The sequence below is a fragment of the Dermacentor albipictus genome, chromosome 2, assembly GCF_038994185.2.
Source record: "Dermacentor albipictus isolate Rhodes 1998 colony chromosome 2, USDA_Dalb.pri_finalv2, whole genome shotgun sequence".
Classification (NCBI taxonomy): domain Eukaryota; kingdom Metazoa; phylum Arthropoda; class Arachnida; order Ixodida; family Ixodidae; genus Dermacentor; species Dermacentor albipictus.
In genome coordinates, this window is record NC_091822.1 from 20,310,091 (window position 1) to 20,332,208 (window position 22,118).

The 22,118-nt window shown below is 45.7% G+C and overlaps 1 protein-coding gene across 11 annotated transcripts in view; it reads right to left on the reverse strand.

The window, feature by feature from the left end:
* Positions 1 to 22,118, reverse strand: part of LOC135897954 (neprilysin-1-like) — a 752,274-nt gene that overhangs the window by 82,123 nt on the left and 648,033 nt on the right. For 6 of the 11 annotated variants that reach the window (XM_065426667.1, XM_065426670.1, XM_065426669.1 and 3 more), the window contains 2 exons: positions 13,244 to 13,374; positions 7,013 to 7,078 (listed from right to left, as the gene is read on the reverse strand). In XM_065426667.1, the coding sequence (XP_065282739.1) occupies positions 7,013 to 7,078; positions 13,244 to 13,374 (197 nt within the window). Of the gene's footprint in view, positions 1 to 7,012; positions 7,079 to 13,243; positions 13,375 to 22,118 lie in introns of those variants that run through there. The other 5 variants (XM_065426674.1, XM_065426673.1, XR_010563211.1 and 2 more) reach the window with 3 other exon arrangements.

Genomic DNA, 22,118 nt, shown 5'->3' on the forward strand with positions numbered 1-22,118 from the left:
AAAGCGGAAAGTTGTATGTGAAACGAATCCGTGGATGACAAGAGACCTCGTACGACTTGGGCGAAAACTAAAGCAAGTAAGAAAGCAACATAAAGCACGACCCTCAAAGGCTAACGCCGAAAAGCTAACCAACCTGCGTCTACAGCTAAAAACTGGGATTTCGAAAGCGAAAGACTATTATCAAAATGTTGTTTTAAAAAATTTTCTTCTGTCATCCCCGGATACGTTCTGGCGGTACTTATCGCCAAAGAAAACCCACGTGTCTGATATTTGTGTGGATGGTTTCATAGTGAAAGATAAACTGACAATTGCAAATGCGCTTAACAAGTACTTTTGCTCTATGTTCACGAGGGATGATGGAAACACACCACACATAGCTGCTTTAAATGATATTCCACCCATCGATGATCTCGACGTAAGCGAAGCAGGTGTACTGTCCTTGCTTCTTGATCTTGATATAAAGAAGTCACCAGGCGTCGACGAAATACCTAATGCTTTTTTGGTGAGATACGTCGAATGGTGCGCCAAATATCTTTACGTTATTTATAATAAATCACTTTCATGTGCAGAAATTCCACGTGACTGGAAACATGCAAAAATAATTCCCATCCCTAAATCAGGCGACCGTTCATTGCTCCAGTCTTACCGTCCTATCTCCCTACTTTGCACTTCATCAAAAGTGATAGAACACATAATATTTAGGCACATCTCAGTCTTGATAGAAAGCAATGGCCTCTGTGACCCGCGACAACACGGCTTCCGTCGTGGGAAATCCACTGTAACACAACTATTAGAAACAGTGCATGAAATCGCGGCAGCACTAGATGGCCAAGGCCAAATTGACATGGTATTCTTAGATTTTGAAAAAGCCTTCGACCGTGTGTCCCACCAAAAGTTGTTATCAAAGTTAAAACCTATTCTCAAAAACGAGCAACTACTTCACTGGATTGAGGCGTATCTTACGGGCAGGCGACAGACAGTCGTTGTTGATGATGCGAAATCAGACTTATCCGATGTACAATCTGGAATCCCACAGGGATCAGTCTTGGGCCCTCTGTTCTTTCTAGTTTTTATCAATGATATAGGGAATAATATACCAGTTAAAATTCGACTGTTTGCAGATGACTGCGTACTTTATCATGAAATTCACAGCGAGGCAGATCAGACGATCCTAAATTCATCTTTATCAGCAATAGCGACTTGGTGCTTAGAGTGGCAAATGAACATTAACCTAACAAAAACAGTATCAATGATCATTACACGCAAAAAGAAGCCGTTACCCTTTGTATACAGCATTAATGGCCATAACTTATCCTCTGTTACAGAATATAAATACCTTGGTTCAGTAATTACGTCGGACCATAGGTGGAATAGTCATGTAGCTCACATTAAAAAGAAAGCCATGAATAAGCTCGGATACCTGAGGAGGACCTTGGCTAAATCTACATGTAATATAAAATTATTAGCATACATGACTTTCATCAGACCATTATTAGAGTACGCTACTCCTGTATGGGACCCCTACACCCAAGCAAGCATAAGCATGATTGAAATGATACAGCGGAAATCAGTCAGGTTTATTTTTAATTCCTACCGCCGTCATACATCGGTTAGCGCTCTTTTACAGCAGGCGAACCTGGAAACCCTAGAGGCAAGACGGTATCGAGACAGGCTCAAAATGTTATATTTAATTCATCGGGAACATGTAAAACTAGATAAAAAATTGTATATTACCCCTTGTAGCCGGCGCCCAACGCGTTCATCACATTCATTCAGGTTAGAAGAGTATTCGCACCATACCACGTTATTTAAGCAGTCCTTTTTCCCCCGAACCATCCATGACTGGAACGCCCTGCCTGAAAACGTTCTTCAAAGCTCCACCATATCATCCTTCATGCACGCACTCATTAATCTATGAACCGAAACGTTTCCCACGATTTCAATCCTAATCCATACACTATGTGATATAGATCATATCATGTTAAGGGCACCGTTAATTTCTTTGTGTGTGTGTGTGTGTATAAGCGATTGTGTAAACATGTGCTGTACTGCAGAATTATTTGATATCTTCCTTCCTTTTTATTGTTGTTTCTTTCTTTTGCATTGTACAAAGACGACGCTTTGCTTGTTTCCACTTTTTTTTCTTTTTCTCTTGTGTTTCACATGTTATTGGCTCTCTAAGCCTATATGTATATCCCACTCCTGCCTAGGGCCTCTAAAACAGGCTGGCAGTACGGAATAAATAAAAAATAAAAAATCAACTGCGAAATTGTGGAAGCCTACTACATGCATGTCAAATCAGACGTATGCGTCAACCAGACTTCTATCTCTCTGCATGATTAAGAAACGAAGTTTTTGAATGGTAAAATAGGATGACACCCTTTCACCACTTGTGCGCGTCTCTTCATCACATGATCCCATTCTCTGCGTATTTAATGACTTGTTTGCAAAAAAAAAAAGCTCTTGGTTTGCGCTCGTATCGTCCACTTCCTTTCGTCTTTCGCCCGGCTTGCGGTGCCCACACCCACGAACACGTTCAGCCAGCCACTCACCCAGCTTGCTGTGTTAGCTCGCTATTGCTCAAGGGTCGACTGCCTGTACCGGCGTGTAAATATTCTCGACACAGTGTGCAAATCTGCGTTCTGTTTTTGTACAGTGTTCACAACCTTAAATGGAAAGAATTTTGATACAAGTATAACGCCTTGTTCCATTTCCAGGTTCAACTGCCTTCGCGACAGCGGCTTTATTCCGGATTAAAATTGTACGCTCGGACTACTCCATGGTTAGAAAGCGCCTACGGAGGAAGTTGACGTCGTACTTCTGTGTAATTCGGCGGAAAAAAAACTTGCTTTCAAACTAAAAAATCAAAGCTAAATTACTACCTAATCTAACAACTAATTTACGAATTAATGCAATTGTAAGTGACGTAATAAACTACAGTAAAAAAACCAACTCAACCAATTAACTAATTCCACAATAATGACGAATAATACACAAACTAAAGTATATAAGTAAGGTACCCAACAAAACTAATCGAACTAACATAGCTAACAAACTCATTAACTCCGTTGTGTAATGAACGAACAAACTTAACTAATAACCTACCTAGCTGCAATAACTAAGAAAATATAATTACCTTCCTAGCTAATGATCAAACAACACACAGAACTAGCTACCGAAATATATCTGACTTATCCAACTGAGTAGACAAGGCGCAAATAGAGACAGCCGAACGAAACAGTTTTTGCAACGAAAGCTAGGGGGTGGAGGGGGCGATGTCAATCATAAAACAGTGCCGTTCATAATTTGAACACAAACGCATCGCACATTAAATTATTTTGCCAGACGTTTACGTTGCATGTTCATCTACAAACGTGCCGAAATAACTGTGCGGGAGGCGCCTTTCCTCGTGAAAGATTTGCATGATCGCGCAGGCCGGCCATCTGGCATGGCAGATTGTTCACCGTCTAGTTACGCCAGTGCTAGTGATACCACCTTCGGTCCCCATGTGAAACTGTTAGGGAAGTTTCATGACCACACGAAAAGTATTGAAGGACGCTGCCTTTATATTAGCCGACGTCTTTGCGGCCCGAGCAATGAAGTTCTCAAGCTCCCGAGAGTGAACCTAGGAGCAGTCACCATCACTGTCGGTCAACCCAAAAACTCATCCACCGCCACGTGCTTCCTTTACATGACTGAACTTCACAAACGTCAACAACATAAGTGTTTCTCTTGGCAGTCATGTGAATACCTACCTGGTACAGTCCTCTGGAAGTCATTCACCAAATATTCTGTTATTAGTGGCCAAAGTTCATTAACGGAGAAATGTCGCGACGCGAAGACGCCAAAGCACGAACAAAGGCTCTCGATGTCGATGCGCCACAAGACTCCACAGGCGTGGGCAAACATAGCTACCCGAGCACTCCTAAGTATTAAACCTAGGGAAAGATAGCGAATATTAAGATTTCATCGATGTTTGGTTGCCCATCAGTGTTGCCCGACAAGTATATGCCCGGGAAAAGGCTGTTTGACATGGCGTGATTTTCAGTCAGCGACACAGCGAATTCATTCGCTCAGCGACCGCCGCGACGTCATGGGCTCGTCCCAACTGGATTCCACATAGTTGGTCGCGCCGTCGCTGAGTCGCAGCGATCGGCGCGATGTGGGAGGGGCAATGTGTGTGATGAAACAAAGCGCCGTAACAATAAGCGCTTTCCTGTTTTACCGCGCGGGGGTAGCTCTGTGGAGCAATGTCGCGCGCCAGTTATAGTTATGCTTCAATAGGGCGTACTCGGCAGGCGTTTGCGGCTTAGGAGCTTCATAAAAATTTTTCTTATCTTCTGCTTACACAATTCCTTTAAAAGGAGAAGATGCGCGCTATCCAGTTCGGGAGAAGGACGCCGCTTCAACATAAGGCACGTACCCACTTGATCGCCACCGTCGTCAACCTCTTCATCGCTACAAATTGCGCCAGCTGATCAAAGCAAATACTCATCCAGGAAACAACGTTGTGGCTTCCATAGTAACAAAGAAACAAGACTGTGCTAAACGGAACCACGCCACCAACGCCGCACAAGCCACACGCTATACTTGCGGTGTTGTGCAGCGCCTCACTCACGGCATCTGCAAGCTGTCGTAAAGTCTCAACTCTTTCAAACGGTAAAAAATGGTGTACTGGTTATATTATCGAATAATAATAGGAAAATTCGAAAATTTGCCTAGTTTCCATGTTGTTTTTATTGAACGATGCAGGCATGGATACTCCGTGAGCAGGAGGCAACCTTGCGCATCGCTGCGCCGGAAATCCCACTGCCGCAGACGCATTCGAAAGTTGTCAGCGAAAATAGTCCTGCGACATGCGCGGCAGGACGATTTTTCTCGCCCCAATCGCGCCATGTGAAAGAGCCTAAAGGAAAGACATTACCTCGCGACACTGAATATGCTGCTGATCCACTTGACACTATTGTGAGAAAGCTTTATTGCATAGAGATCATCTTGCATTCAAAAGTTGAAGATTGATAGCGTAGGTGACGTTGCATCTTCAATGTTTTCACAGAGCACACATACTTAAGAAAAAGAAGAGGCAGAGCGATATTCTGTCTGTCTCTTTTCTAAGTATATGAGTGTTGTGTACACATCTAAGATAGTAGATCAGAAGCTCAGGACCGCACAATATTTCCAAACTTGAGTCTTATCGGGTTCTGTGTAGATTTGGCGATGCTGTTGCTGTTAGCGGCACTTCTCGTTGTTGTTGTTGACTCAACAAATGGCTCCCACCCACTAGCGCTCCTCTTATTTCTCGCATTGGAACTGCTGGTCCTTTTCCCTTTTTAAAGCGAGCCTCTTCTCTCGACATTCCGATCGCTGCTGTGATGGTCTTAACCTGCGGCACGCTTGACTTCTTGCAAGATGGCGCTCCCCTCCGCGCATATCGGCCGGCACCGCCGCGTATGGCATGTGCTCTGCTTGCTCTCCTATGCGACCGACAAAAATGCAGGTGCTGGACTGAAGAGGTTTCGTGCTGAGCCGTGATAGTGTAAACATTGTAGTCGTCCATAGCCTGAAGAGAGCGCTTGGAGCTGGCGTCTCCACAGCATGCTGATCACATATGCAGAAAGGGCATGTAAACACGCGCCAGCGAAATGGCTCAAAAGCGTTCACTCAGCATTGAGGACACCAAGGCCAACAAGAAGCGCCTGGCGAAGCAGGATCATCTTCGCTACGCAGTGAAACGTGATGCAGACCGTGAGCGTTTGTATACAACGTATACACACAATTTTAGAATGATTAATGGAATTACGTAAAGTCCCATAATTCAATCAATGTTTAACGCTCCTGCCACAAGGCGATGCGCCATGTGAGGCAATGATAATGATCACCTCTCAGATATTATAAATGACGCACAACAACGCTTCGAGCAAACGCGTCTCCCTGCATGTTCTGTTGACCACGCTCACAAACAGCAATGGTGCACGCAAGATAACATTTAATATCAACTCGCCATTCTCGTATTGGACTAAACGTTGAAGAAATTACACAATGGCCAATTACACAATTACACATCACGGCTTATTATCGTCAGTCAAAGCAAGCAGCTTACAAAGCTTCGCTTACATAGACTCCCACAGTTCGTGTGATGTGCACATTTTTTTACATGCATGTATGTTGGCCCTCCTGCTTGGGCCCTGCTTTTTTGCCAGCAGTATTGTTACATAGGTAAATAATTCTTTTAAAACGCAGCTCATAGGTGCCCGTTCCTGCGCTGAGCGTCGGCGTGCCTGAGTGCCCCCCTTAACTCGGCGAATGAGCACAGCGAAGCATAAAAAATCGAACGCTGAGCGTGGTGGGTGATGTAAAACGGCGATAGCGAACATAGAACGAGCCGGAAAGCGGAGGTTCATGCTTTGGAGGTAGCGTGAGAAGTAAAGCGTAGTTTCGCGCAAGACGGGCTTTGCGACGACGATGGCTACGAGATGGCGTAAGCGTAATCCGTGGTAGACAAATGGAAACAATGCGCCGCATGAGGGGAGGTATGTGTGCAAATAAATTGTGTCCACGCGTCATCCACGTGCTGCATCTCGCGATCTCCCAATTAGGCGTACATCCGCGTGCACTTCTCTCCGTTTCCAACGTGCCGCACAAGAGAGACTGTCCGCCTAAGCCAATACATCACGGCATGAAAGCGCGTATAGAGCTGCGCTGAAATTTCGCATGGGAGATCAATCTCCAGTGAATTTTATTTCATTGAACATCATCATCATCAGCCTGTTTTCCTGTCCGATGTAGGACGAAGGCCTGCCCCAGCCTTCTCCAATCCCTTCCGCGCTGTTCTACCTGATTCCAACCTTTGGCTGCAAATCTCATAATTTGATCATTCCACCTAATTTTCTGCCGCCCATTACGGCATTTGCCCTCCCTTGACACCCCTTCTATGTATTTATTGGACCACCGGTTATCTGTCCCATGCATTTAGCCTTCATTACCTGTACGTTAATCAAGCCACGCAGCTCACCTTAAATGCCTCCTTGACTGCTGCGCTGTCAGCAACGACCACGTCTTCATTCACGGTAGTATTGATCTGCAAAATATAGCAAAGCAGAGTGGCAAGGCGTTGTGAATGGTTAAACTCCACCGACAACGTATTACAAGAACGCCTAGTAGGCTCCGTTTCACATAGTTTAAGCGTAGAGAAGACGATATGGAAATTTTCACGATCGCAGCGAGCTTGTGCTTCACAAAACGCTCGCAAAGAGAAATGTTTTTCATGAAAATCTTCACGATTATCCCACACTGGAAGTGACATGTGATTTATACTGCAGTGAACTAGTGCGCGGTTTGTCTGCTTCCCTTGATCGCATACCATTACCGTTTATTAGGCAACAGGTCCCGCACGTCTGCTAGCCACAGAGTTAATATATTCAACTAGCTGCTTCATGTACCGTGCCCACGCCACTGTGCGGTCGCGGTAATCTTTCAATACGAAGTGTTCTCCGAATCACGCCGCTTTTTGGTATCTCGTTGTAAGCGCTTAACAAACAGAGCCCCGTTGCGTTCTGTGCCCACTCATAGAAGAAGCGGATAGGGGATGCCCAGCTAAAGGTTGAGATACAAAATTTGGTGGACGCTTAAGCTTTGCTTTTAAGAGTTAAATGGCAGAGCATTCAAAGACCTCTGATTGATCTTCATGCTTCCCGGCAACTGCAGCTTATGTAACCATAAAGGCCCAACCACACGTGGTGAATCGTGCACGCCTGGATACGCGTCACGCGTCTGCGAGGCCGTACGCGCCTGTCCTACGCCTCTAGAGAGGGCAGACGCCCAGGAATCGCGCGCGTCCAGGTGGTCTTGATCTTGCGCGTCATTTTGAACGTACGCGACGGAAGTGGCAGCTTGTACACCGACGTCACGTGGGCCGCATGCACACTTCCGGCGGTTCGGAAAAGTTTTTGAAGTTTCACAATCGTGCGGAGACGCCGGGAGGCACTGCTGGTTTCGTGTCGATAGAGCACAGAGGCTATGGAGGCGATCAACAACGAAGCGCTGATTGCCTGCGTTGAGGCTCGACCTGCGCTTTGGTAGCTGGCGAAACACAAGCGCCACAAGAACAATCACATGACGAGGCGGTCGTGGATCGTCAAGCCCAACGCTGCCTAACAGGTGAGTGCTCTCAATTTTATACGGGCGTCATACCGGAGCAGTTTCTATCGCGACCGAGCCCGATCGGGATCGGATTTTGTGATCACGATTGCCTGCACTGCGAAATCTGCGTAGAACCAATCGTGATCGAGAAATTTGATCGCGCTCGATCGCGATCGAAAACCTGTGCGGCGTATTGTACTCCTTTCAGAGCAGACATCGTGGCGCCAAGATGCTGGAGAAGGACGGTCGGTTCCTAGAAAACGACAACCCTGCTGCTGCAACTGGCTGAGAAACTTTGCATGTCGGCCCCTCGGCAGGCCATTCCTAACAGCATGTTGATGCATTTTTAGTTCGTACACTTCACTTTCACGTGGTGACTTTTCGCGCTTTTGTGACATCGCGTAATAGAAAGGCAAAGTGGGCACAGCTCGAAAACATTTGACCAACAGAGCAGGGCTAATGGCGAGAAAGGTGTGAAATTTAAAAAAAAATGTTATTTTTGTTTGGTTTAAGCATGCATAGTGCGTGTAAACGCATCATGTCAGTTTGCAAGATTTCCCGATTTTCATAACGTCACTTGATAGACAGGCAAAAAGGAGGAAATCCAAAAGTTTTTTGACCAATTGTAGAGGGCTGATTGCAAAACTTTATTAGAAACAGTTTCGAATAGCTCTACGTTATGGAGCTCCACAATAGCACAGATAACGCAAACTGCATCAGAACGGCAAGATGGGCTAGTTGGTTGGGATTCATGGTAAGGGTTGTAACAACGCACCCAAGACAAGGGCAACAGAAGGAATAAAACAACGACGCGGCACTGACTCTCCTCAGTGTCCTCAGAGTCAGAGTCCTCCTCAGTGTCAGCGCCATGTCCTCGTTTTATTCCTTCTGTTGTCCTTGTCTTGGGTGCGCTGTTACAACCCTTAGCGTGAAACACAGAGAACACCTGCGATGGCTCTTCTTTCGACTTCAGAACGTCGCTTGAGAACCAACACAGCTAAATACATCTTCAACGCGCAGACCATCAAATGTTTTGTACTCTGGTCATGTATGAAGCAGCGCGACCTTTCGGCTCTTGGTCATTTGGACGAAGCTCTTGGTAATTTTCTTCAAGAGACATCGCTCCGTAATTTGCGTGAGTTCCTCGAATTTATTAACGGTTATCATCGCTTTCTGCCTAATTTAGCTGGCATTATTGTACCCCTGACCGAAACGGTGAAGTCGCCCAAGAAACCATCTGCTCCTCTGACATGGACAAGTGAGGCTAAACGCACCTTTGCAAGAACGCCTTGGCAAACGCTACGTCCACCGCCTACCCGACGCCCCAATGAGGCTGATCAGCGATGCCGTCTTGTAATAGCTTCAACAAAAGCGCCCACTCAGTTTCTTTCGCTCGACTTAAAACTAACAGAAACGCGTCAAGCCCGTTCGAATGCACGCTCCTCACTGCCTACCTTCAACGCCCCCCCCCCCCCCCCCCCTTCCCCACAAACTGGAATACGACGATGCGCTCTCCTCCAGCTTCCACCACCTCAACCCCTACGAAGCATGGCTGCACTGCGTGGCCGATAAGGAACACTGCCACCGCCTACTGCAGGTGATAGGGAAGATGCAACGATACAAAAAAGCAGGCTGCATGTCTTGAAAAACTTACTTGCGAACCGGATGTGCGAAGTGCCGGTACGATCACCTGATACTGCTGCTGAGGCGATAAACCACCGTACATTTACTAGGTTGGGATTCATTCCTCACTTAGCGCAACATCCCACATCGTGTGTTATACGTGTTTACCGATCCCAGAACACTGTCATGTGCTTTACACTGCAACTCTGAATTTCATGTCCCATTCACCGCTGACCCTAGACACATTGAAGGCCATTCTAAAACGACAATCGATGTCCTTTCGCGTCTTAGCGTCCTTTCCTTAGATGCCGTATACTTCAAGAAAATCACCGAGATACAACGTCATGACAGTAAGTTTCGCTATCTGAGTATGCCTTTATTCCAGACATGCATACCTAATTACATGGCAAAGGAGACGAGAAAAAGAAAGTGACTAAATCGCAACTTGGCAGTGATCCCTTCCCGCATGTGCACATCGGTGCAGCGGTGCGTACAAAAAACAGACAGTACAAGGCAACTCTGTTTACAAGGAAGATTCAAAAACAAAACGCGGTGCAGCATAAAATGAACCATACAACAAACACAATAACATCTCATTGTGGACAATTAATACAAATAAGAGGGAAATAGTGGCAGGGAAATGCAAGAAAATGAAAGATTAACGAAAGATGTCTGGAAGGAAATTAAAAAAAATTGCACGGAGCGAGGTGTATGATAAGTCAAACCTATTTAGTAAAGAACGGAAAGTATACTTTAAAGCTTGAAAACCGTAGTTAGTACGTAGATAAGGCACGGAGCAGTATGCATGGTGTCGTGTAGGGAAGTAGTGAATGTCGGTGTGCAGGTTAGCAGCTTGGAATAAAAAGTACCACGGCCTTTCTGCGTGCCGGCCCCACGTCCCTTTTGCTGTCTGAAGTACCACTGCCTTTCTACTCGGGTAACAGGTGTAAAACGTGTCGACTAACAGTGCGCGCCTGTTTGTGCCAAGCCCCTACCATCAACAGATCTTCGCCACACTGCACGACTCAATCCATCCTAGCGTCCGCCCCACTCAGGGCCTCATTGTTACTCGTTTTGTGTGGTTCAGCATGAACAATGACGTTCGGAGATGGGCTCGTAAGGCTGTTGTGAGCGCGCGAAAACGCCCTGCCACACAAATTCACCGCTTTAGCAATTCGGCGCGCTTGACTACCGCTTTGACTATGTTCACATAGACCTTGTCGGGCAAAAGCTACATCCTCACCTGTATGGACCGCTATACCCGGTGGCCTGAAGCATATCCGGTACGCCCAAGTCACGTTCACACGACTACATTACGCATCTCCGCGAAAGGAATGGTTGAGTGACTGTGCCCGCTGCAAAAGACAGCGCTATTTACCCAGAACACCTCTGCTTTGCGGATTCAAGAGTTTCCCATCGTACTGCTTGGCGTTCACTCGGACATCAAGAAGGACCTCGCGTGCACTGCGGCGGAAATGGTTTAAGGAGCACCTTTTCACCTTCCCCGTATCGCAACTGACCGTTGTGACTACATCGAGCAGCTACGATTACTGTTCCAAGGCTTACGGCCAACTCCAGCCTGCCAACCGTCCTCTTACGACGCTTCCGCAAGACCTTGCTTCATCGGACCATGCTTCCGCGCGCCGAGAAGACTTCCGGCCATGACTAAGGTCGCCGTACGAAGGACTTGAAGTGATCAACTGCCGAAATAAGACGAGTACTTTACCTGCGAACGAGGATAATGTGGCATCGAGCGTGTTAAAGGAGCCTACGGCGGCGAAGGCATGTCCTACGATTCCCCGTCCCGCAAGTAAAACAGTCATGTGGACGTCGTCCGCAGCACGTAAACTTGTGCTCTGAGAACCAAATAAAGCACGCCCTCGTTGGATGGATGAGCGTCCCCTTTGAAACAGGTTGCGCTATCAAGCTCTTGCTATTATATTGCCTAATGCCTTACCTAGGTAAAAGAAATAAAAAAAGAAAAAAAAAGAAATATAAATTTCCATAAAATTTTCTGACCCCTATTGTGAACTTTATTTTTGTACGTCTCCGTTTTTTGTCGTTTCCCTACTTTCCTCCCACCAACCTTCCAATCACTTCTTACTAATTTCTAGTGCGGACATGTTTACTTTCCCCCCTGCTATCGCTGAACCCGAAGCCTTCGAGTAGTACAGTGGTGCCTGGACAGATATCTGGGCAGATATCTTCTCATTCTAATGCAACATGCTCCATTGTTTCGCTAGCTTTACCGCAGCGAGCACGTACTTCTTCCTTCTTGTATACCGCTTGACAGATGCGTGTTCTGAGACATCCTTATCTCACTTCGAAAAGTAATAAGCTTCCCTTTGAGCTATCATAAATTGTTTCTTCCCTGATTTCGTTTTTTTTTTCCTCTGAAGTAGTTACTCATGGCAGGTTTTTTTTTCATTTCCCCCACCCATGAGATTATTTCAGCCTCTCTGCCTTCCCGCTTGACGTTCTTTGTTGCTGTGTTGCTCACCCCACAGGCCACATACTTGCTGGTGACCTTCCTAGTTCTTTTCCCCCACTGTGAATCAATTTTTTTTTCTGTACAGATACATCAACTCTCCCCCAGAGCATTTACTTTCTTACATATTTCTCAGCAGTTCTTCGCATACATATCATTTCGTTCTTGTCTACAGCCCTCTGGCGGTATGGCCCATTAGACCGCCGCTCTCATCAGGGCCTCCGCAGCCATCCGCTTTCTGCAACCTCACAATGCCTGCCTGCCGCCCCTAGAGCCGGGCCTCCGTGTAGCAATGCAAACGTGTAAGTGCACCACCGGTGCCTGCTCCCGGTCTGAAAGGCAAGCTAAATAAAGCATCAGACCAACCTGAGCGTGGGAGTGACAGTACCTCCGTCGCTGTACTGCACGTTTTGGTGTGTAAGCCACGAATCCTATAGAAAGACTTTTTTAACATAATGAAATCGTTGCGATTATCCTTCGCCGGTGACGACGACGCGCAGATTATTCAGGAACTTGTTGTTAATGTCGGCGTGTGTATGACTGTATGTATGCTTTAGAACGCAGTGAGTAGTTGCGAATTCTTGTTAATTCGTGAATAGAAACACCGAGTGGTGTGTTGGTGAGGTGTGAGCGGATAAGGAAACACAGTGGCGTTAGTAGGAGGAAACATACGTGCGATTCTCCCCCAGTGCACAGCGCAAAATTCATTTAATGCGTCCTGATTGGCTAAACCTTTGAAGAATAATTCGAACTCATGGACTTATTTCTGTGCTTACTTCTGTAAATCTGTACTAATTTCATAGACATTTATCAACGCAAAAAACGTGGACGAATGCGCAAGCGCAAATGGTGGAATTCTCTGTGCATGTAGGTTTCTTGAAGGAAATTGAGCTGTGTGTTAGTAGCCAGGTTTCACTTGCGATCATTGTCATTTTATTGTGGTTGTTATGCAAAGACAAAAATAGCATGTTGGCGAGAGAAGACTGCACCTACCGCTTCGCCCGTAGCCGGGTTCACAAACCAGTCGGCTTGATTGCGGAAACACACGGCACCGGCCGCGTACCCGCGCCGCATCTTTGGCGTCCACCACTCGTCGAGGTTGCCCTTGTAATCGTAGTAGGCGCCTGCAAGGTGCCGCTGCGTCAATCAAACACGCTCCAAGCGAGCGCTCAATTCACGACACCGATTCAAGTTATGGTAGTTTTACGCGTACCACGATCAGAGCAGCGGTAAAGCGCATATAGACTTGGAACACGCAAGTACAGAAAATATATGAAAAATAAGTTAGCTCAATTCAAAAATGCGATCTCGGCAAACCTGTCGACCCGCTCCGGTGGCTGAGCGGCTGTAAGGGCTGAGCCGCGGTGGGGACGCTGCCGAAGAAGAGAAACACTTTTGTGTTGGTCAGGGACGACTCGATCTATGCGCGTCTCCTTTGAAACGGGGTGGTGGCACATAGTCGCCTGGCCTGCTTAAGTTAACCAGGTGTGCAATATATGCTATTCATTCTAGCAGCTTTGCATGCAACAGCTTAATCTTTTTTCTCCTCGATACTTCTCTATCTACCTTGTAGCGCTATATACCTATAGCTGTAACGCACCTAGTCATAATGATTTATTGAGTTCGCTTAGCAATAACAATCCCTTCCCTGTTTTCATTTTTTCCACCAGTGCTGTAGTGCTAGTCCTGCTTATCTCAAATGATGACATCTCGATGCTTCCGCCCACTATAAATACTAGAGCTTTGTGAAGGTGTACGTTACCTACGGGTCTCACTAAGGGAGTAACTCGGCATTAAATTGTGATGTACTGAGTGGTCTCCGGTCACCTATGCCTTAGCTTGTTGTGTATATTTGCTCCGGTATAGTTTTGTCCTTAAGCAAGGGGCTGGGGCCTCAAGTAGAAAGGCACTGCCTTTTGCATTACCGCGCAAATTTTCACTTCTGTTCTCTTTCTTCCCAATCTTGCATGTATCTCCATGGACTTTTCTTGTTTAAAATTTTTGAGTTCAATTCACTGTCTGCTTCTGTCACTTTCTTCTTGATCACTCCTGGTTGCTTATCTAGACTTTTAATTACCCTGTACTTGGCTGTCAACATTCTCGAACTTGTCTTTTATTCGCTGTCTCCACTGTTCAGGTAGAGCTGGCCGGCGAGAAGAAAACGGTGGCTGCGTGTTTGAGCAGACACTCTATGTGAAGTGCAGTGCAGTCCTGCAAACTACCGCAGTGCGCGCGTTGCTTGCCATACACGCTGGCGAACTTCAAGGGCATGTTGAGCTAGTATAGCTTCTTTATGTTAGGCCTATGTCACGGCTTGTCACCCGTTCGCTGTTGGCGCGAAGTCGTTGACAGGGTGTACAAGCCGGTTGATCGCTCTGTACTCAAGCGAACACAGCGAAGAAGTCAGAGTCGGGAGAAAGACAGAAAAACAATATTGATCGACTTACAATGACACAAAGATTAAATGAAACACGAAAAACACAAAACTAACATATGCACTTAATCTAGATCAATGATGAATATAAAAGAAATACAACGAACAGTTACCTGTATACATAGGAAATAACACTACAGAAACAGACTTAACGTGGTCAACTAAACAGAGTTCAAAGAAAACAAAAGATGGCACACGCATAGCCGGGAAGCTGCAGCTAGTCCACAAAGCATGGCGTCGACCTCAGAGCTTTACCGAAGGAGGCTGGCAAGCCGATCTCGTTGCGGTGGATGCGATTGCTGGGCAGGGTTTCCCAGGAGTCTAGGTCTGACGTCTTCCCTCCAGCAGGTTGAGCCAACTTGAGGGGAACTACCGTGAGCTTCGTTGCATACGTTGGTTTGTCGTCTCTTACGCCAACCAGTATGTCGCAGTTCAGACGCGGCTAGGCGGCCCAGGTGATACTGGACCGGACTAGCTGCTTGACGTTTTTGAGCAGAGTGTAGGTTCCGCTTCTACACTCTAGACTCTAGACTCGGTCTAAAACCTGCGCGTAAACAACTTCTCCTTTCTCTAGCGCCCTGGGTGGGAGGATGGCATATATTGGTAAGGATCCCATCAAGTTCACCCAATTGTATACTGGCTCCTCTCAAGGTCTTGGCCGCGCCCCTTTTAATTAGGGGCGAGGGAACGGGTGCTTCTTTCCTGCTGATAGACTTCTCGCACTCGTATTGCAACATGCACACACACCCTTGCATCCGTGCCGGACCTCCATTGTCCGTTCATGAAAATGGGAGAAACTACGGCAGCTGGCCATACGGCGCTGTCGGCATACATACACTGGCAGCAATTCGTGGACGCGGCATTGCACAGAAACACCACATACACTGTCAACACATCGTGGACATAGGCTTGTACAGATACACCACATATTTTGTAGTATTCGTAATCCCACCTTTTTAGTAAGGCTCAAAATGCACGCGCGGGGCAGAGAATGCACAGGGGCCCTACAAAAGGCGGTCTGGCCGCCCCTGTCGCGCCGATGACAAAAAAAGAACAATAATCCAGAAAACCTGCTGTCGACCCCTTTCGGCCGCTTGGCTGAGCGGCCGGCAATAACCGTCGTGCTTGTCGGTTCCTATTACTGCCACCCTTTGGCGCCCGTTGATCGGTTCTTCAAAGAGTCGAATAATGCCGCACCCTGACTGCCTACAACAACGAAAAATTGAGAATCAGACTGAGGTACATCGCTCAGTTATCACTACTACCTTGCTGTCGAAGCATCATAACACAAATCTGAAGCAAACGAACTATCAGTTGAGAACGAAAGGGCGAAACAGCGCCGGACGACAACTTATAACGACAGAAAGCTGTTCTAGTTGGTAAGGATTCGTTATACAAAAATGTGTTTGTCCTGTCGACTTCTCTTGTGTCCTGTCTGCACGCCTCGCCTTTCTTGCACAACGACAACTTAGTACATACGAAACTGCCGGCATCCCACGCAAGGCGTCCGCGTAGCCCTCAGCCAGGTGTCGTTACGTGTGTTAGCGTCGAACAATAATCAAGAAAAAGCGTACGCGTTTATTTTTAACGATATGACGCAAAAAATGTATTCGACGGAATAATGTTTTTGCTAAATAAAGGCATTTCGTGACACGTATTGGCAACTAACAAGCACTCCATCAAAGGTGTACTTTTGTCGAATCCCATGCTGTCATCACGCAGGTCCCTTTAAGCTTGAATTGGGGAAATTTAGGAGGTCAGGCCTTCGGACAGCCCTCCAATGGAATATGAACCTGGCAACGTTTAACGCTAGAACGTTATATAGTGAGACGAGTCTGGCAGTGCTATTGGAGGAATTAGAGAGCAGTAAATGGGATATAATAAGGCTCAGTGAAGTTAGGAGACCAAAAGAAACATATACAGCGCTAAACATCGGGCGCGTCCTGTGCTACCGGGGCTTAGCGGAGAGACGAGAACTAGGAGTCGGGTTCCTGATTAATAAGAATATAGCTGTTAACATACAAGAATTCTATAGCATTACCGAGAGGGTGACAGGTCTTCTTCTCAAACTTAATAAGAGGTACAAAATGAAGGTTCTACAGGTCTAGGCTCCTATATCCAGTCATGATGACTAGGAAGTCGAAAGCTTCTATGAAGACGCGAAATCGGCGATGGGCAGAGTGAAAACAAAATACATTATACTGATGGGCGACTTCAATGCCAACGTAGGCAAGAAGCAGGCTGGAAACAAGGCAATGGGGGAATATGGCATATGTTCTAGCAATAGGAGAGGAGAGTTATTAGTAGAGCCTAATAATAATAATAATAATATTTGGGGTTTTACGTGCCAAAACCACTTTCTGATTATGAGGCACGGCGTAGTGGAGGACTCCGGAAATTTTGACCACCTGGGGTTCTTTAACGTGCACCTAAATCTAAGCACACGGGTGTTTTCGCATTTCGCCCCCATCGAAATGCGGCCGCCGTGGCCGGGATTCGATCCCGCGACCTCGTGCTCAGCAGCCCAACACCATAGCCACTGAGCAACCACGGCGGGTATTAGTAGAGCTTGCGGAACAGAATAATATGCGGATAATGAATACGTTCCTCCACAAGCGGGATAGCTAAAAATGGACGTGGAGGAGCCCGAACGACGAGACTAGAAATGAAATACACTTCATACTCTGCGCTAACCCTGGCATCATACAATATGTGGATGTGGTCGGCAAGGTGCGCTGCAGTGACCACAGGATGGTAAGAACTCGAATTAGCCTAGACCTGAGGAGGGAATGGAAGAAACTGGTACATAAGAAGCCGATCAATGAGTTAGCGATGAAAGGGAAAATAGAGGAATTCCAGATGAGAGGAGGAATTCTAGAGGACGCCAGAGACTTGAAAAATTATAGACAGATCAGCTTACTGTCAGTTGCCTACAAACTATTTACTAAGATAATCGCAAATAGAATCAGGAACACCTTAGACTTCTGTCAAGCAAAGGACCAGGCAGGATTCCGTAAAGGCTACTCAACAATAGACCATATACGCTATCAGTCAGGTGATAGAGAAATGTGCGGAATATAACCAGCCCTTATATATAGCTTTCAGTGATTACGAGAAAGCGTTTGATTCTGTCGAAACCCCAACAGTCATGGAGGCTACCTGAAGGCATCATTGTTGCCGGATTCGAGACGCTCGTTATGTATTAAACGAGAAGAAAGGGGGTTAACCGAGGGGCCCGATTTTTAGTAGTCATACATCAGAAGCCAAAAAACACTGACACCAAGGACTACATAGGCGAAATTAGTTGGGCTTAATAAATGGAATGAAGAAACGATAAATTAATGGAAATTGAAGTGGAGAAAAAACAACTTGCCGCAGGTATATATATATATATATATATATATATATATATATATATATATATATATATATATATATATATATATATATATATATATATATATATATATATATATATAATGAGAAGCCAACAAACACTGACACCAAGTACAACATAGGGGAAATTGCATGTGCTTAATCAATGAAATAAAGTAATGATAAATTAATGGAAATTAAAGTGGATGAAAAAACAACTTGCCGCAGGTGGAAACCGAACCCACAACCTTCGCATGTCGCGTGCGATGCTCTACCAATTGAGCTACCGCGGCGGTGTTTCCCCATCTACTTTCTTGGGTATTTATGTGTACTAGTAGAACCCTGGGAGTGTTAGCCAGCGCCCCCACTCACAGACCTTGGCGGCGGACGTGGAACGTCTTTTTTGCCGCAGGCGTCACGAGAACGTGATCTTTTCGGGTGAAGGCAACTGGTCAATAAACCCACATATGCTACCTGAAGGCATCAATGTTGCCGGATTCGAGACCCTCGTTAAGTAATAAACGAGAAGAAAGGGGGTTAACCGAGGGACCCGATAATTATTAGTCATATAATGAGAAGCCAACAAACACTGACACCAAGTACAACATAGGGGAAATTGCATGTGCTTAATCAATGAAATAAAGTAATGATAAATTAATGGAAATTAAAGTGGATGAAAAAACAACTTGCCGCAGGTGGAAACCGAACCCACAACATTCGCATGTCGCGTGCGATGCTCTACCAATTGAGCTACCGCGGCGGTGTTTCCCCATCCACTTTCTTGGGTATTTATGTGTACTAGTAGAACCCTGGGAGTGTTCAGAAGTAATCTGTCAAATAGAATGTAGCACACTCCCCACTAAACTCAACACGTTTAGAAGGTGTCTTTGGTCAGCCAAAAAAACTAAAACGTCAAAAACTATCTAAGACGGCTACAGATGCCTATGTGCGCACGTCTGTGCGACGTTCTGCGATGGACGCCTGGGAGACATCTTGATAAGATGTCTTCTGCTTACATCTCGCTAAGACGTCTTTAAAACGTTGTGGGAAGGCGGCTTGAAAACGGTTTGCGTAAACGTACGGAAGATGTCTGCGCTAATCTGTTTTTGGATATGTCTAAAAAGAGACGTTTCGGTGCTTTTCTAGACTTACACGGCTGTTAAATATCATCCCAAAATGACTATATGTCGTACAAATACGTACATTTCTTGGTACCCAGTTATAACGTCTAGACGTACGTCACGGACAAAAATCGTGCATAGAGCGTAAAATTAGTAGCGTTAAATTTCACTGACAACGTGCCAGTGCATAGGCCAATATCAGTGAAAATTAATAAATTGGCAATTCAGTTCATAGGAAATACAAATACGTGCGTAAATGCAAGTGAAACACGCACACACGGGCGAAAATAACGCTCTATACACAGTTCTACGCATAGCTGTCGCATTATATCAATGATCTTAAGAGATATGCCTATAAGTGGATGGCTTTATTGTTTGTACTTTTTCATAACGTGAGATCATTCGATATCGATGCTATACCACCATTTGTCGACACTACAGCTCTTGCTGTACGAAGTGCAAGAATATAACAATGCGTAATAATACGCACAGACCCAGATGTATACCTCAGCATATTTTTACTGTCGCCCGAAGTGGCGACTACATGAGCAAGGCCCCAACTCATATTGGCGAGATATGCGCCCTTGTTCTCGCGACAATATGCGGGCTTTGCCTTTGCGTATCGTTTTGTCAGTGGCAACAGCCAATACAGAGCGGAAAAGTGAATCGAAAAATAAAAAGTAAGGTTGTTGCGCGTTTGGACGGCCGCTGCCGTTCCACAGAGATCGTGCATGTTTCGCGTTTAAAACATTTCATACGGCGATTCCCGCCATAACCAGCAGCCAGGTTGGCTGCTTCCACGCGCGGGGGAAATTGTGGGAGCGTTATATTACCCCTTCATCTTCTTCATCTGTATATATTCATCATCACTGCCAGTGCCATCTGCTTCAGCGTGCGACCTGTGCAATAAACCCTTGAGGCTTAATAGCGGTCTCGCAATATATATATATATATATATATATATATATATATATAGCGTGCCTCATAATCAGAAAGTGGTTTTCGCACGTAAAACCCCAAATATTATATATATATATATATATATATATATATATATATATATATATATATATATATATATATATATATATAGCGGGATATGGACAGAAATCGCCATTTGAGGTTGTTGCAACCGTTTTGCGTCGCGTTATACATCGTTCTCTACCTGCATGCAGCTTTGTGCGCACAAGAGGAGGACAAAGAACAGGCTGACACATAAGCGCAGACTTACAACGGCGTTTTATTTTGAAGAAAGTGACCACATATGTAGCCGAATCTCTGAGACATCACGTGTGCTCCGACCGCACAAAATTCCTATCTCTACGCAAGTCCAAAATCAAGAAAGGGGCTGACAGATGGAATAGCAGACTGTGGAATACAGTTTGTAAACAGGAATAAGGTGCTAAGGCACCTTATCCCTGTTTACAAACTTTATACCACAGTCTCTACGCAAAAAGGATAGCTCTTTCCTGGAAAAGGTGATAGACGGTTTTGACACACAGCTGTCATCACACCTGTCAATAAATTGCACTTCGATGATTTCTTGTGTTAACTGAGTATAATTTTTGGTGACAATTCAGCATGTACTATAACCTTTTTGAACGTGACCGTATTTGTGGCATCTGCCTAATTAAGCATACAATTTCTACAGTGGGCATCCAAAAACCTTCCTCTCATTTCTGTCACATAGTAGCGATACTGATGTAGCCTGTCATTAAGACACCGTCAGCTCTGACCAACATAGTTGGACCCAAGAGAGATGGGGGTTTTGGGATGGCCACTAGAGAAATTTTATGCGTAATCAGGCAGGCGCCACAATTACGGTCACGTGTGAACCGGTATATAGTGCATGCTCAGTTGTCAGCAAAAATCGTAATCAGTTAACCCGAGAAACCATCGAAGTGGAATTTACTGACACCCGCCGTGCTTGCTTAGTTACATGGTGTCAGGCTGCCAAGCACGATGCCGCGGGATGGAATCCCGGCCTCGGTGGCCACATTTCTATGGGGGTGAATGGCAAAAACACCGGTGTACTTAAATTTACTCGTAGGTGCACGTTAAAGAACCCCGTGTGGTCCAAATTTCCGGAGTTCCCTGTTGCGGCATGCCTAATAATCAGATCGAGGTATTGTCATGTAAAACCACATAATATAAATTCTTTATTGATTGACAGGTTTGGTGACACCTGTGCCCGTGGCAAAACCGCCTATCTCCCTTTTCAGCAAGGAGCTATCTTGCGCAGAGGTAGGAATTTCTTGCGGCTGCCGCTTCGTGATGTGTCACAGATTCTGCAATATACGTGGTCACTTTCTTCAAAATAAACCACTGTTGTCAGTGTGCGGCGTGCACTTGTGCCTTTCACCCTCATGTTTGTCCTCGTCATGGATGAAAAAAAGCTGCATTCATGTCCTACAAACATTCCCAGTCAATTTAGCGTTTTATAGCGTTGCCGCGACGGTCTATAGCACAAGTCCGCTCGGTGCATGCAGGCTAAGCTGCGCCAGTTGCATGCGTGGCGCTGTTTATATGTAATGCACGTAAACCGACTGGTAGCTGGCGGAAACGGCAGCGCAATAGTCGAGTGGAATATGGTGAATGCTTCTTCAGTCAGTCTTCCAGGAGGCACTTGTGCGGTATCTGAATAATTAAATTGAGGTATGTGTGCCTACACGCACGTAGCGTCAAGCGTTGAGCAACATCAGAGGCCTGTAGCATTGCATCAGCAACTTCAAGCGCTAGTAAACAGAACGATGCCTGACGGAGCTTTTCTCTGGGATGTTTCCATAACAATGGGCCATTCTTATCGGAAAATTATTTGCAAGGTCCAAAAGGTCATTTCTTAATACTCTTGTGTCATAGACATGCGAAAAGGAAATTTACAATTGTGTGCATGTTTTCAGGCAACATACTTATGTTGACGCGATGTCACATTTTTGTT